A 14,785-nucleotide genomic window follows, 5' to 3' on the forward strand; every position below is an offset into this window, starting at 1 on the left:
ACCAAGGGCTATATCTGTTCTTAGTTCTACATTTTTTGAATGAGGCATGCTTATTTAAGATGGTGAGGAAAGCACTTTTAAAGAATAACCAGGCATCCTCTACTGACGGAATGAGGTCAATATCTTTCCAGGATACCCGGGCCAGGTCGATTAGAAAGGCCTGCTCGCTGAAGTGTTTTAGGGAGCGTTTGACTGTGATGAGGGATGGTCGTTTGACCGTGGACCCATTACTGACACAGGCAATGAGGCAGTGATTTCTAAGATACTGGTTGAAGACAGCAGAGGTGTATTTAGAGGGCAGGTTGGTCAGGATAATGTCCATGGGGGTGCCCGAGTTTACGGATTTAGGGTTGTACCTGGTAGGTTTCATGATAATTTGGGTGAGATTGAGGGCATCTAGCTTAGATTGTAGGACGGCCGGGGTGTTAAGCATGTTCCAGTTTAGGTCACCTAACATTACAAACTCTGAAGATAAATGGGGGGCAATTAATTCACATATGGTGTCCATATGCGGCAACAGTGAGAGACTTATTTCTGGAAAGGTGGATTTTTAAAAGTAGAAGCTCTAACTGTTTGGGCACAGACCTGGGTAGCATGACAGAACTCTGCAGGCTGTCTCTGCAGTAGATTGCAACTCCACCCCCTTTGGCAGTTCTGTCTTGGCGGAAAATGTATACATATACATAAAGGCATTTTTCAGCAATGATTTTACCACTCAGAATCCAGAATGGATATGACAATGGGGCCAGCACAGGATGTAATACACCCTTACAACAATCTACTTTTTGTTCTTTTTGATCTTCTTATCTGGTAAACTGCTACTGTGTCAAGAAAAGAGCCCCAATTAGGGGTTAGTGTACTCCAGTAAAAAAGGGCTGGTTTAGATTAAAAACTATTGCCCTGTGTCCCCATTCATAGGGGCATGAGAGACTAGTCAGTGGTAGAATTGAGAATTAGAGTCCCGCTCCTTGAAAGCAGCAGCTATACCCTTTAGCTCAGTGCGAATGTTGCCTGTAATCCATGGCTTCTGATTGGGGTATGTACGTAACAGTCACTGTGGGGACGACGTCCTCGATGTACTTACTGATAAAGCCAGTGACTGATGTGGTGTACTCCTCAATGCCATCGGAAGAATCCCGGAACATATTCCAAGTCTGTGATAGCAAAACAGTCCTGTAGTTTAGCATCTGCTTCATCTGACCACTTTTTTATAGACCGAGCCATTGGTGCTTCCTGCTTTAATTTTTGCTCGTAAGCAGGAATCAGGAGGATAGGGTTATGGTCAGATTTGCCAAATGGAGGGGGATGGAGAGCTTTGTACGCGTCTCTGTGTGTGGAGTAAAGGTGGTCTAGAATTTTTTTCCCAATGGTTGCACATTTAACATGCTGATAGAAATTAGGTAAAACTAATTTAAGTTTCCCTGCGTTAAAGTCCCCGGCCACTAGGAGCGCCGCATCTGGATGAGTGTTTTCCTGTTTGCTTATTGCGGAATGCAGCTCATTGAGTGCAGTTTTAGTGCCAGCGTCAGTCTGTGGTGGTAGACAGAGATCCACGAGATCGAGGAGAGGAAGAACAGCCAGATCAACACGCTGATGAAGAACCACGAGAAGGCTTTCAGCGACATCAAGAACTACTACAACGACATCACCCTCAACAACCTGGCCCTCATCAACTCACTCAAGGTTAGCAATACCACAACAATATCAGCTAATAACCAAGGTATTTGTTCTACTCAATAACAATAACCTAGGACCAATCAACTAACTGAGTATTAGAAATTCCTCAACGTACAGTATCATCAAACCTAACCTAGGCTTCATCAACTCACAACTCACTTGTGTATTACAAGACGATAACAGAGAGGTGTATGATTACTGATAGGTCCTGATCTTTAGCAGAAGGGTTCACTGTGTGGTGTGCCTGACTGACAGTGGCCAGGGTTTGGAGCCCTGGAGGGCAAACTGTTTGTTACACTAACACATCAATACAAGCTAGTAACCAGTTGTTTACATGGCCTGTGTGTGTCTGTCAGGAACAAATGGAGGAGATGAAGAGGAAGGAGGAGCATCTGGAGGAGGACATGGCAGAGGTGCTGCTGCAGAACAAGCGCCTGACGGAGCCCCTGCAGAGGGCCAAGGAGGAGGTGACCGAGCTGCAGAAACAACTGGCCAACTACGAGAAGGACAAGACCTCACTGGCGGTGGGTTACACACACAAACACAGAATAGAATACATGATATTTAGTTATATGGTAATTATAGAGAAGATTTATAGCAAAAAGCAACAATGTAGCAGTATGACAGATTTGCATAAAAAATATTCATATAGCAACATGGAAAAGTAAAATTCCCTCAAATGGTAGAGAGAATAAAGTAGACAGCACGGTTCAAAATTTTGATTTATGTCCGGATGGCGCGTACATGCCCAAATATGGGCATCCGGCCAGGACACCCTGTTCCTGTTGTCACGTGTTAGAGGGTGTGTTATTTTATATCTATATTGCATCTATTCCTTTGAAGTTGTCATGATGATTGATGTGTAGGGACCTGGTTGAACTGGGAGGGTCTGTGTTTGAACATTTCAAAGAGAATGGCCCCACACCCCCTATTTTATTGTCCTTAGGGCTGTTGTCTATGACGCACGAATGTCCGGGGGGTAATTTGTGTGTGTATGTCTCTGCTGGGGTGTTTGAAACAATGTTTTTTATCTAAACAATTCAACGATAGGAGGGCATATATACATAACGATACCCAAACAACAGGAGATTTTCCTAGGTTGGGGATCAAAGGAGAGCTGCTCTCCAGGGTGGGGGCTGTCACAGTCAATCATGACAGCCTCTTTTTGAAAGGCCTTTACTTATAACTTAAACAGATTCATCTTATTAATTCATGCTGTGGGATAAATCAGGTGTTTCTTGGTGGGCTTAAACAAATCTCCTGTGAAACAAAAGTGTACACTTTACACACGTTTATTGACTTAAAAAAACACCACAGTAACATGAAAGATATAGTAGAAATGCTACAAAAAATCTATTAGTTCTTATGTTTTTTCCCAAGCCTGTCTGGATGTGAACTACTTTGTGCCTGGAAAACTTACGGAGCTGGGGTTTGTGTGGAATATCCTGCGAGCAAGAGAGACTGTCATGACGACGGGGTGGAATTGGAAACGGCAGGATGTATATGTCACGCCTTGGCCTTAGTTATCTTTGTTTTTCTTTATTATTTTAGTTAGGTCAGGGTGTGACATGGGGGATGTTTGTGTGTTTTTGTCTCGTCTAGGGTGTTTGTATTGTCTAGGGGGTGTTTGTAGAGTTCATGGGGTTGTGTTCAGTGTAGGTGTTTATGTAAGTCTATGGTTGCCTAGATTGGTTCTCAATTAGAGACAGCTGTCTATCATTGTCTCTGATTGGGAGCCATATTTAGGCAGCCATAGTCATTAGGTAGGTTGTGGGTAATTGTCTATGTGTAAGTTGCCAGTGTCTGCACTTATTTGTTTTGTATAGCTTCACGTTCGTCGTTTTGTAGTTTTGTTTAAGTGTTCTTCAGTACATCGCTTAAATAAATAGATTATGTATTCACTTCACGCTGCGCCTTGGTCCTCTCTTTCACCCGAAGACGATCGTGACAGTATAAACCTATAACCAGGCCCTTTATCTGTAAGAAAGGAATAGTAAAAATGTTTAACTAATTATAACATGTTTTAAAAGGTCGGTACTAAAGATTTAGAATTAAATAAAGGAATTTAAAAGTGTATCTCATCATTTAACGAACAGGAATCGATCGTTATCTCTCTCGCCCCGGTCTGTCGCGGAGAAAAGGCATTTCTGGGAAAATGGTTATGTGCGTTTCAAAACAATGTCTTATTTTATACGAATACAGTCTTTCCTACAACAGCCTGGTATAAACATAAATATTTACAAGGTTATTAAAAGTTTAGTACTGTCTGGTAATGATGTATAACTGTTGTACAACCAATGTTTATAAATAAAACATCTATGCATGTTTCAATATTGCGCAGTAAAATAGTTTTGGATTAATTATAAGATGTTTTAAAAGGTCTGTACTAAATATTATGAATTAAATAAATGGTTTTAAAGAGGTATCTCACCTTTAACGAAGGGGCTCTTGTCTTTTCGCTCTATCATCATGCATGTCTCAGAGAAAAAATATTTTGGAAAAGACGTGTGCGTGTGCAGGAGGTGTGCGTGTGCAGGGTCAGGAGGTGTGGGTGTTTCAAAACAAAAGGGGGTGGGGGTGTGTGTCTCTGCATGTGGCGTTTGAAACCAAAAAGGTGCGTGAGGCTGTTTTAGAATTGGGTGTGCGTCTCTTAAAATGGGCACTTTCGATTCATTAACACACATGCCTTTCAAATACGTATTTATCTCACCCCCAAGGACGTGGGGGGCTAAAAAGTCAAACAACCTCCGGCAGACCTCCTACGGTTTAAAACATATGTTATTTGTAATCAGTGCATATACAAACGGCCCCCCACCCAGGTCTATAAATCTATATCGGACACCCCCCAAGCTGCTACCCCATGATGTTGTAGGAAATCAAAAGGAAATACAGACAGACATAACATGTCGAGACAACCACCTGTGGTTTTGGGGACTCTAAACATTAAGAGGCAATATATGGCATTTTTTTTGCATACGGGATGCCATCCGAAAAAACGTCACCCCCGTTCTGTAAGATCATTACAGAATATCTCTCTTTTGAGCCAAGACCGCGGAGCGAGTGACAACAGATACTATCCCCTATGTACGAAAGGCATTAGCGCAACTCCAAACACCAGGCCAACAGCCCAGAACAGCTAAAAGATAATCTGTGAATCCATCCTAATGGAGCTTTCTGAAGGTGAGTTAGTGAAAATAACTCAGTGAAAATAATATATTAGATTTGGAGGCGTTAGGTATTTTTTCTGGGAATTGTTTGAATATTACAATTAGATATTGTTCTAATATTAAACAGGCTGTCACGCCCTGACCTTAGTTATCTTTATTATTTTGGTTAGGTCAGGGTGTGACATGGGGGATGTATGCGTTTCGTCTTGTCTAGGGGTTTTGTATGTTTATGGGGTGTTTACTAGTCTAGGTGTTTGTATGTCTATGGTTGCCTAGATTGGTTCTCAATTAGAGGCAGCTGTTTATCGTTGTCTCTGATTGGGAACCATATTTAGGCAGCCATATTCCGTTGGGTATTTCGTGGGTTATTGTCTATATGTAAGTTGCCTGTGTATGCACTTGTTTAATATATAGCTTCACATTCGTTTGTTGTTTTGCATAGTTTGTTTAAGTGTTCTTCGTTTCGTTAAATAAATAGAAGAATGTATTCTTATCACGCTGCGCCTTGGTCCTCCTCCTCGTCATCCAAACGACGAACGTGACACAGGCGTTATATGTGTTTTTTTTTACAGATATTCAGAAACGGATGGACAAAGATTTTTTTTTTTTTGGCAATATGTCAAATGCACGTATTCTTATAAGTTAAAATGTATCTATTTCGTATAAATACATGTTAATATTATCTAACGTCTGTATGATACCCAGAGGCTACCGGGCATAATTGATTGCGAACCGACAGCGTTAGACGGGGTTTCTCAGAAGCAAACTGCGCCCGGTCCTTTACGTAGCCCCTCACCATCACACTATTTTCGACGTAAATCCCCAAATAAAATCCCTAATAATATTTATACATCAAAAACAAAAAGTGTGTACATTATTTTTTTTAAAGCTAATCTTGTGTTCACAGCGGACCCACACCAAACAGGGGTACAGGCCTCCTTATGGACCCTGAACGACTTCGGAGGAACAGATGAAACAGATGCTATTCTACGGTTCTGTATGAACGGCCTTACCTTAACTCCAAACACCAGCCATCAGCCAATAACAGATATATTATTTAAGAATGATAGGTATTAGTTCTTGTCATTTACATGTATGTTAAAAAAAAAAATGAAGGTTATTTATCCATTGAACCATAGATTTTATTCATGCAGTTTGTAAACAATAGCTTCTGCCCTCTTAGGGTCTATCTGACCCGCTTATTATATCAAACCTCTTAGACTAGAAAGTATGATTAGAAACTATGAACAACTATGTTCAAACTGTGATTAGAAACGATAATTAGAAACTATGACAAAACTATGATCAAACTATGATAATAAACGATATAATAAACTATGAACAACTATGAAGACAGGGCTGTGTGTGTGTGTGAATGATGATCTATAATTTAAGTGTGTAATATTACTCTCTCTCAATGTATACCCTTTTACTTAATGTATACCAAAGTAGCAAATATTTAACAACGTTTCATCATTTGGTATTGCAACATTTATGAAAGACAGTGACATACAATTTTAGGCAATAATCAATATAATGCGTTACATAGTGTGCAGCTGTGATAACTTTAGGTAATATACTCTCTCTGTCTCTGTCTCTCTGTCTCTGTCTCTGTCTCTGTCTGTCTCTGTCTCTGTCTCTGTCTGTCTCTGTCTCTGTCTCTGTCTGTCTGTCTGTCTCTGTCTCTGTCTCTGTCTCTGTCTCTGTCTCTGTCTCTGTCTCTGTCTCTGTCTCAGACTATGAAAAAGACAAAAGATAGGACATTGACTCCTGAGTGAGTCCAGGCTAAATTAAAAAGACCCAAATGAAAAGATGGGGTCAAATGTATTTTTGTTGTTGTTGTTACAACCAACAGGTCGTCCTAACATTTGACATAACTAGTAAGCCTTACATCCTGAATGTATAGGGGCTCCCAAATATGGACCTGGGAACACACAGGAAGGCTGGGCCCACAAGCCCTTCTAAGTAATTGAGCCGAGAACATAATTGCTATATTGTAATTAAAAGCAATGACCCATAAGAGAACACGGGACCAAGGCAAAGCATGACCCATATAGAATTAAAACAACAGTATTCTTAATGAGAAATATAATCTAATAAACAAATGTCTGCATAATGAAAGACATGAAAAATGTCTCCAACAATGTATATAGATATGTATAAAACGTTGATATCGTCAGTAAGGTCACTGAGACTAACAATAGACAATAGTTATTGTGGGAGGTTTAGGGTTAAAATATATGGGAAGGATCATGAATGTTAGAGATTTGGTCACAGTGGGGATTTTGAAAGAGTGAGATTAGAATCCCAAAGTAATCGTGGTAAAAAAGATCATAAAGGTAATTTCATATTCCTGTTTAGGGGGTGTCGTGGAGAATTGTCTCAGAAATATAATACTCTTACAAGAACTTGTGAATTCAATATACACTTTAATACAAAGTAGAAAAACTGAGCCCTTCCATGGAAGGACCCTATCACAAACGTAACAGAGCCGAGCCCCTCCATGGAAAAAGATTAAATTCTCATATTACAGAGTCCTGCCTTTATAGGATTCTGTCTTTGCATAACGTATAGAGTCCCCTCCCTCTATATGAAAATAGCGTCCCACCTTTCTCCATTATTTTATTTTCATCTCAGAGCTTGCTTGTTCACGCCCACTAACGCTCATATCTGCTTTTGGTTAGGTTATAATGATGGTAGAACCCTTTTCACATGCTTATGTTTCACGTGTCAGTCATCAGTTATTTTGCTTCCATCCTTCTTCCTGTATCCTTCTGACCATAGTACGTCCAGCTGTCATAAATGTACGTATGGCCTTGGTTAATGTACTCTTTCAAAAATAGAGTATAGCCTGGGTGTCATATGGCCTGGGTGTCATCTTCTCTTAATGTGCATGTCCATGTTTACATACATCCATGACTGAATGGTTTCACAAACTCCTTTTAAAGGTTTTGTAAGCATGTTGTAACAGGCCTCATTCAGCAGTCTAGAGATTAACCTAGAGACATCAAAAACAGCAATGTTTAGAGCAGCTTGGAGAATATGCCCCATGTAATGGGTAAAGAGCTGATTTACCTAACTCTGTACAAACCAAAGGAATTTCCAGAGTTAGCAAACCCTGACGCTGGGTATGATAACTCTGACTTGTACGTCTAATGATTATTGTAGATGTTAACAACCGAGGGAGTTTACAGTAGGTCAAAGAGATGTATATAGGCAAAGAGAGCAACAAATTGACCTACATGACCTCAAAGCAAAGAGTCACTGACGTTTTTATATACAGTACTACACATATCCAGAAGACAGGTCCGTACTGTAGTACTACACTATTACACGGTTATGTACTACTAATGTACTAGTATCTAGGATGTTAAGGAATATCTATAGTGGGGAACATGTACATGATATAACACATTCCCCACAGCATCTAAGGATGAATACACAGACACTGACATTGTATTTTGTTATGTGAAAGTAGCATAAGTATGTGTAAAGAGTTTACAATTTTGTTTAAAAGCTCAGAATATGTCTCTTGTGAAAATTGAGATGGGGTACATATATTATGTATTTCAATTTCTTACACATTTTTTATAATACTTGTGAGTTGTAGACACGTATAAACCAAAGGTTTCATTTGGGTTATAATAATGATTTACAAATGAAAAAGTCAGTAGTTCAAAGCATATTATGTAATTGTGGATTCAATTATTTTTCAATATTTTAGGATCATAAATCAAAATTTTGACCGGTGGCATCTACTTTATTCTCTCTAATGTTCTATGATGAATGGTTTGTGTTGTGATGAATGGTTTGTGTTGGGTGCATCTGAGAGTGAATAGAAATGTAATAGGGTACTTGGTGAAAGTAAACAGGAGTGATGGTGCCTGTCTTGACAGGGGGCCAAGGCACGTCTGAAAGACCTGAAGTGGGAATACGAAGTGCTGGAACAGAGGTTAAGTAAGGTGAGAAGCTACAATTACACACATACACATACACACGTACAAGCGTGCACACACACATGCACACAAACTCTGGTTTGTAATGACAAAGGCTTTTGTCCTCACATGTTCCATAAATTGTTGTCACTTGATTGAATCAAATCAAATGTTCTTTGTCACATGGGTCGAATACAATCGGTGTAGACCTTACAGTGAAATGCTTACTTACAAGCCCTTAAACAACAATGCTTTAAGAAGTTAAGGGGAAAAAAGTGTTAAGAAAAAAATTGAAAATAAAAGTAACTAATAATTAAACAGCAGCAGTAAAATTAAATATTTAAAGGCTATATACAGGATGTACCGGTACAGAGTAAATGTTCAGGTGCACCGGTTAGTCGAGGTAATATGTACATGTAGGTAGAGTTAAAGTGATTATGCATAGATTATAAACAGAGAGTAGCAGCAGCGTAAGAGAAGGGTCTGGGTAACCCTTTGATGAGATGTTCAGGAGTCTTATGGCTTGGGGGTAGAAGCTGTTTAGAAGCCTCTTGGACCTAGACTTGGCGCTCCAGTATCGCTTGCCGTGCAGTAGCAGAGAGAACAGTCTATGACTAGGGTGGCTGGAGTCTTTGACAATTTTTAGGGCCTTCCTCTGACACCGCCTGATATAGAGGTCCTGGATGGCAGGAAGCTTGGCCCCAGTGACATACTGGGCCGTATGCGCTACCCTCTGTAGTGCCTTGCGGTCGGAGGCCGAGCAGTTGCCATACCAGGCAGTGATGTAACCAGTTAGGATAATCTCCATGGTGCAGCTGTAGATCCTTTTGAGGATTTGTGGACCCATGCCAAACAGAAAGTTTAGCCTTTTCAAATTTGGGACAGGGAAGAATCTGAGAAAATAATTGATCATGAGATTAAGGGTTAGAACTAAAACGGCATCTACACTGACATCTGTGTTCCAATCGAATAAAAAAAGGAGTTTCCCACCATTGTATACTTTGACGTGATTACAGAGGAGTTCAAGGATGAGTCCTTCTGCCCTTTTACCCTGTGTACAGGAGACCACAGCACAAACTAACTACACAGACCGTTTATTAGGTTGACTAAAAACGTCCTAGTAACTGGACACTTTTCACCCATACAATGGCTACTATAATGGCTACTATTGAAGGACAGTCCCTCTGTTATGCACTCACACACCCAAAACATGGAACAGAATTGAATCAAATGTAATTCTATCAAATTGATCCATGCTTAACTGATCTGTGTTTCTAACTGAGCTGAGCCAATCCTTTGTCTGTGTGGTCCAGGTCCAGGTGGAGCGTGATGACCTGTATAAGAAGTTCACCCAGGCCATCCAGGAGGTGCAGCAGACGAGTGGCTTTAAGAACCTCCTGTTGGAGAGGAAACTGGGGGCTCTGACCAACACCCTGGAGAAGGAGGCTCAGCTCAACGAGGTGCTGTCTGCCTCCAACCTGGACCACACCGCCCTCGGCGTGGTCACACGCAAACTGGAGGTATGCTACCCTCCCTGGGATACCTAACCCTAACCCTAGCTTCATGTCCACATCCTGCTTCAGCCTTAACCCAAACCACCCTGACTACACAAGACTACACAGCTCCATCATACCAAAGAAGCTACACTAGTAACCTACTCTCTTGTGTTGAGCTAACAGTAGAGTTGTGAAAACAACTAGCACCACACCTCATCAGACCTGCTTTGTGGTGGATACTGGATACAAGCCAAGTTGTCATTCAAGATTAAAACAGAGAAGTGTTCTTAACAGAAAACTGTGATCTTCATTCCATCGTGCGAGTATGTTTTCTGTTGCTAAGTCCTTGCGATCAGGTTTCTCTACTATACTGTCCTAGAAGCTGATTCTCCAGTGGCTTCAACCACATCAAATTGTAAACCTTGCCTGTGAGCGTAGTTATACTGGTGGAAGCTTACGGTAGACTATTCTGCAGCCAAACAACTCTATTTGTTTTTTCCTTGCAGGAAGTTTTGGACTCCAAGAACATTGCGATCAAAGACTTGCAGTATGAGTTGGCGCGGATTTGTAAGGTGAGGGTGTTGGCTGAATACAATGCCTTTTGGTTCGGAACCCTATTTAGTTTTGTACATTAAGGGGAAAACAACAGGATTATAACTATGTAATAGAATAACTAACCAATCTAAAATCAATACATTCTCATCTTTATAGGCAAAGTGATAATAGCGTCTGTCAATAAAAATGTTAACATCTCTGTCTGATGGGTAGGCCCATAATGACCTACTGAGAACCTATGAGGCCAAGCTGCAGGCCTTTGGGATCCCTATGGAGGAGCTAGGCTTCAAGCCCCTGTAGAGCAGTGTGGCTGGACACTCCCTGGGCCAGGGCCCTGCAGGCCTGGTGTCTGCCCCCACATGAGGCCCCCAGGCTGGGCTCAGAGACACAAACACTCCCCTGACCCACACAGACAATCACTTACTGCAGTGCTAATGTGACTCTTCTTTCTACCTCAGTCTTTTTATTGTAACATTTGATAGAAATACTACTGAAGATCAACAGCAACTTCCTATTTGTGAAGATGAACTTGTCTTTTTCCACTACACTGTAAACATTTCCAAATATAATATTTAAAAAAGTAACTCAGCTGCTCTATGTGTGTATATACTCACACATGGTGAATGAACAACAATATGTATGTTTTTATGCCGAGATGAGATCCATGTTTGTTCAGTTATCTCACTAAATGTGAAGGGCAGGCAAAAACCTGCAATATAGACACCAGGGTAGATCAGCATATAATCAGGACTATCAAACCCCAACTCAAACAGGATTTCCTGAGTCTTACTGCCAACAAAGTAATTTTTCTGAGGAGCCTGCTATAGACAGCAATAGGAATGGCGTCTTTTTGTACGCACTAATTCCAGCATGGTGCATTGAACAAAGCTTATGGGAAAATTGAGTTTTTGTAGGGTTTTTGGATGAACGCCAAAAATAAGGTCTGTGGTTAACACAGGTTAAGGAGATCTTATATGTTTTGTTCTACACGATAATCTTCATCAGCTAACATTACTTTTGTGAATTATGAAGCGTTTATGTAATGAAATAAAAGACACCCAAAGGCTTCATAATTCATAAAGATCACGTTAACTGGCTGATATCTCATAGAACAAAACGTATAAGCGCTCAATTATCTCATGTGTTACGTTCCCCAGTTTCTGTGTTGTTGTGGGTTTGTATGTGTGTGTATTTCAGGAAATGGCTTCTTGGAATCCTAAAGCAACTGATTGGTCGGCCCCATCGCTGATTGGACCTCTGACCCCTCCCTCTCGTTAGGGGAAACAGCTTCAATTACCAACTCCTTCTCCAGCTTGGTTTCCTTTGTCAGAAGAGAGCTTCTTTTTATGTCCTGTGTTGATTGTTGTGGCGGTCAGTAAAACTTTTGTGGATATTATTTTGTAGCCGCTCCTTCTGAGGTATGTGTATGCCAATAGGACTTAGTGAACAATTTCAATAACCAAAAACACTAAGTATAAGTAATTATTCGGTTTCATTTGTTCCTGGGGGGAAGGGGAACGCACCTTGGGAGTGTTTAGGCAAGAGGACTGCAGGAATACATGGACAGTATTGAATCTGTCCATGCACACTAGGTAAGACCTGGGTGGACCACCCCCTGTATTTTGGTTAGCGTGCCAGGTGGTGCTAAAGGTTAGGGAAGTAGTGGTAAGGTAGGAGAGGGGTCTCTAACTTATACTTTTCTTTGCTTTGGTTCCATCCAGCCCCTTTTCCCCACCTTACCGTGTTAAGGAATAATAAATTCCCTGTAAATTGTATTTTTCTCGTCCTCTGTCATCCTTCCCTGCACCTACGATCACATACTTTTTCACTCCACGAGGAGTTGAGATGTAGCAGGGTGTTCCTCCAGGAGGCGTACGTAACACATGCAAGTAAGAAAGCTAAATCAAGCTACTTTTTAAGCTCCGACTCCTGTGATCTTTCTACATTTTTGGAAAACATTACGTGGACTAAAGCGTACAAATTCCTTTTCTTTCTTGCCTAAGCAAGTTCTGTCTGACTGGCATCATAACCGAGAAGAATAGGATAAGTGACGCTTTTAATAATTTTATCTCAGTAGGCTTTTTATTTGAGAAATAGTGCTTTAAATGATTTAGGTAAAGCTCCACCTTATCTCAGCTCACTGGTCACCATAACACCCACCCGTAGCACACGCTCCAGCAGGTATATCTCACTGGTCACCCCCAAAGCCAATACCTCCTTTGGCCGCCTTTCCTTCCAGTTCTCTGCTGCCAATGACTGGAACGAATTGCAAAAATTGCTGAAGTTGGAGACATATCTCCCTCACTAACTTTAAGCATCAGCTATCTTAGCAGCTTACCGATCACTGCAGCTGTACACAGCCCATCTGTAAATAGCCCATCCAATCTACCTACCTCATCCCCATATTGTTTTTATTTACTTTTTTGCTCTTTTGCACACCAGTATTTCTACTTGCACGTCATCTGCACATCTATCACTCCAGTGTTCATTTGCTAAATTGTAATTACTTTGCTACTATGGCCTATTTATTGCCTTACCACCTCACGCCATTTGCACACACTGTATATAGACTTTCTCTTGTGTTATTGACTGTACGTTTGTTTATGTATAACTCTGTTTGTGTCGCACTGCTTTGCTTTATCTTGGCCAGGTCACAGTTGTAAATGAGAACTTGTTCTCAACTGGCCTACCTGGTGAAATAAATTGACCCTGGTCAATCAAGTGCTCTTCCCTCTGCCAGCTTCTAGCTAACTCGATGGTTAACCTGTCAACTTCTAGTGATTATTTGTTTTAATTTCAACAATTTACGATCTGTGATGTGCTTGATGCCTTGCTTAAGATTAATGTAAAAAAATACACCGGGGCTGATTAAGCTTGAATTTTTGCTGGAGCTCTCTGCCCTCCCTGTTTCTGAATCATTAATCCATATGTTTTACCTGACTGCATAGCCCATTTGTATGGTATTACGTAATATGTTAATATTAACTCTGCTGTTATTGTACTATGTAATACCTGGTTATTAGATAGTCCTTGCCTATTGTGCTATTGCAGTTCTGTTCCATTTGTATTTAATCTTGTAGCCCATTTGATATGCATACATTCATCCTGCTCTATTCATTACATTCCATGTGTATATTCATTGTCTCTCTGTTTCTGTAGCTTTACAGAACATTACCCATGTACAGTTGAAGTCCGAAGTTTACATACACCTCAGCCAAATACATTTAAACTCAGTTTTTCACAATTCCTGACATTTAATCCTAGTAAATATTCCCTGCCTTAGGTTAGTTGGGATCACTACTATTATTGAAATTTCACATTCTTAAAATAAAGTGGAGAGAATGATTTATTTCAGCTTTTATTTCTTTCATCACATTCCCAGTGGGTCAGAAGTTTACATACACTCAATTAGTATTTGGTAGCATTTCCTTTCAATTGTTTAACTTGGGTCAAACGTTTCAGATAGCCTTCCACAAGCTTCCCACAATAAGTTGGGTGAATTTTGTCCCATTCCTCCTGACAGAGCTGGTGTAACTGAGTCAGGTTTGTGTGCGCGAGAAAGGAGGCCTACATTTTCGAAAGGATTGAGGTCAGGGCTTTGTGATGGCCACTCCAATACCTTGACTTTGTTGTCCTTAAGCCATTTTGCCACAGCTTTGGAAGTATGCTTGGGGTCATTGTCCAGTTGGAAGACTCATTTGCGACCAAGGTTTAACTTCCTGACTGTCTTGAGATGTTGCTTCGATATATCCACATAATTTTCCTCCCTCATGATGCCATCTATTTTGTGACGTGCATTGGTGGCAAATCTGATGGCCGAATGGTAAACAACATTTAGCCGCTCGAGAGCACCCTTACCTGCCGATCTATAAATTATGTCTCCGTAATCTAGCATGGGTAGGATGGTCATCTGAATCAGGGTTAGTTTTGCAGCTGGGGTGAAAGAGGATCAACC

The 14,785-nt window shown here is 40.7% G+C and overlaps 1 protein-coding gene across 1 annotated transcript; it reads left to right on the plus strand.

Moving 5' to 3' along the window:
- Window positions 1–314: 314 nt before the first annotated feature.
- LOC139563170 (dynein regulatory complex subunit 4-like) lies at window positions 315–12,758 on the plus strand. Its single transcript, XM_071381508.1, has 6 exons — window positions 315–359; window positions 1,543–1,683; window positions 2,034–2,201; window positions 8,741–8,806; window positions 10,093–10,299; window positions 10,782–12,758. Exons 1-6 carry the CDS (start codon window positions 315–317, stop codon window positions 10,908–10,910), a joined length of 756 nt encoding a protein of 251 aa, XP_071237609.1. The 3' UTR covers window positions 10,911–12,758.
- Window positions 12,759–14,785: the final 2,027 nt, after the last annotated feature.

The sequence above is a fragment of the Salvelinus alpinus genome, chromosome 33, assembly GCF_045679555.1.
Source record: "Salvelinus alpinus chromosome 33, SLU_Salpinus.1, whole genome shotgun sequence".
NCBI classification, from domain to species: Eukaryota; Metazoa; Chordata; class Actinopteri; order Salmoniformes; family Salmonidae; genus Salvelinus; species Salvelinus alpinus.

Excerpts from the sequence above, each read along its gene's own strand:
- LOC139563170 (XM_071381508.1), top strand. The coding sequence starts at position 315 with ATGTCCATGGGGGTGCCCGAGTTTACGGATTTAGGGTTGTACCTG. Across the intron at positions 1,684-2,033 it reads CCCTCATCAACTCACTCAAG|GAACAAATGGAGGAGATGAA; the intron begins GTTAGCAATACC and ends TGTGTCTGTCAG. Across the intron at positions 10,300-10,781 it reads TGGTCACACGCAAACTGGAG|GAAGTTTTGGACTCCAAGAA; the intron begins GTATGCTACCCT and ends TTTTCCTTGCAG.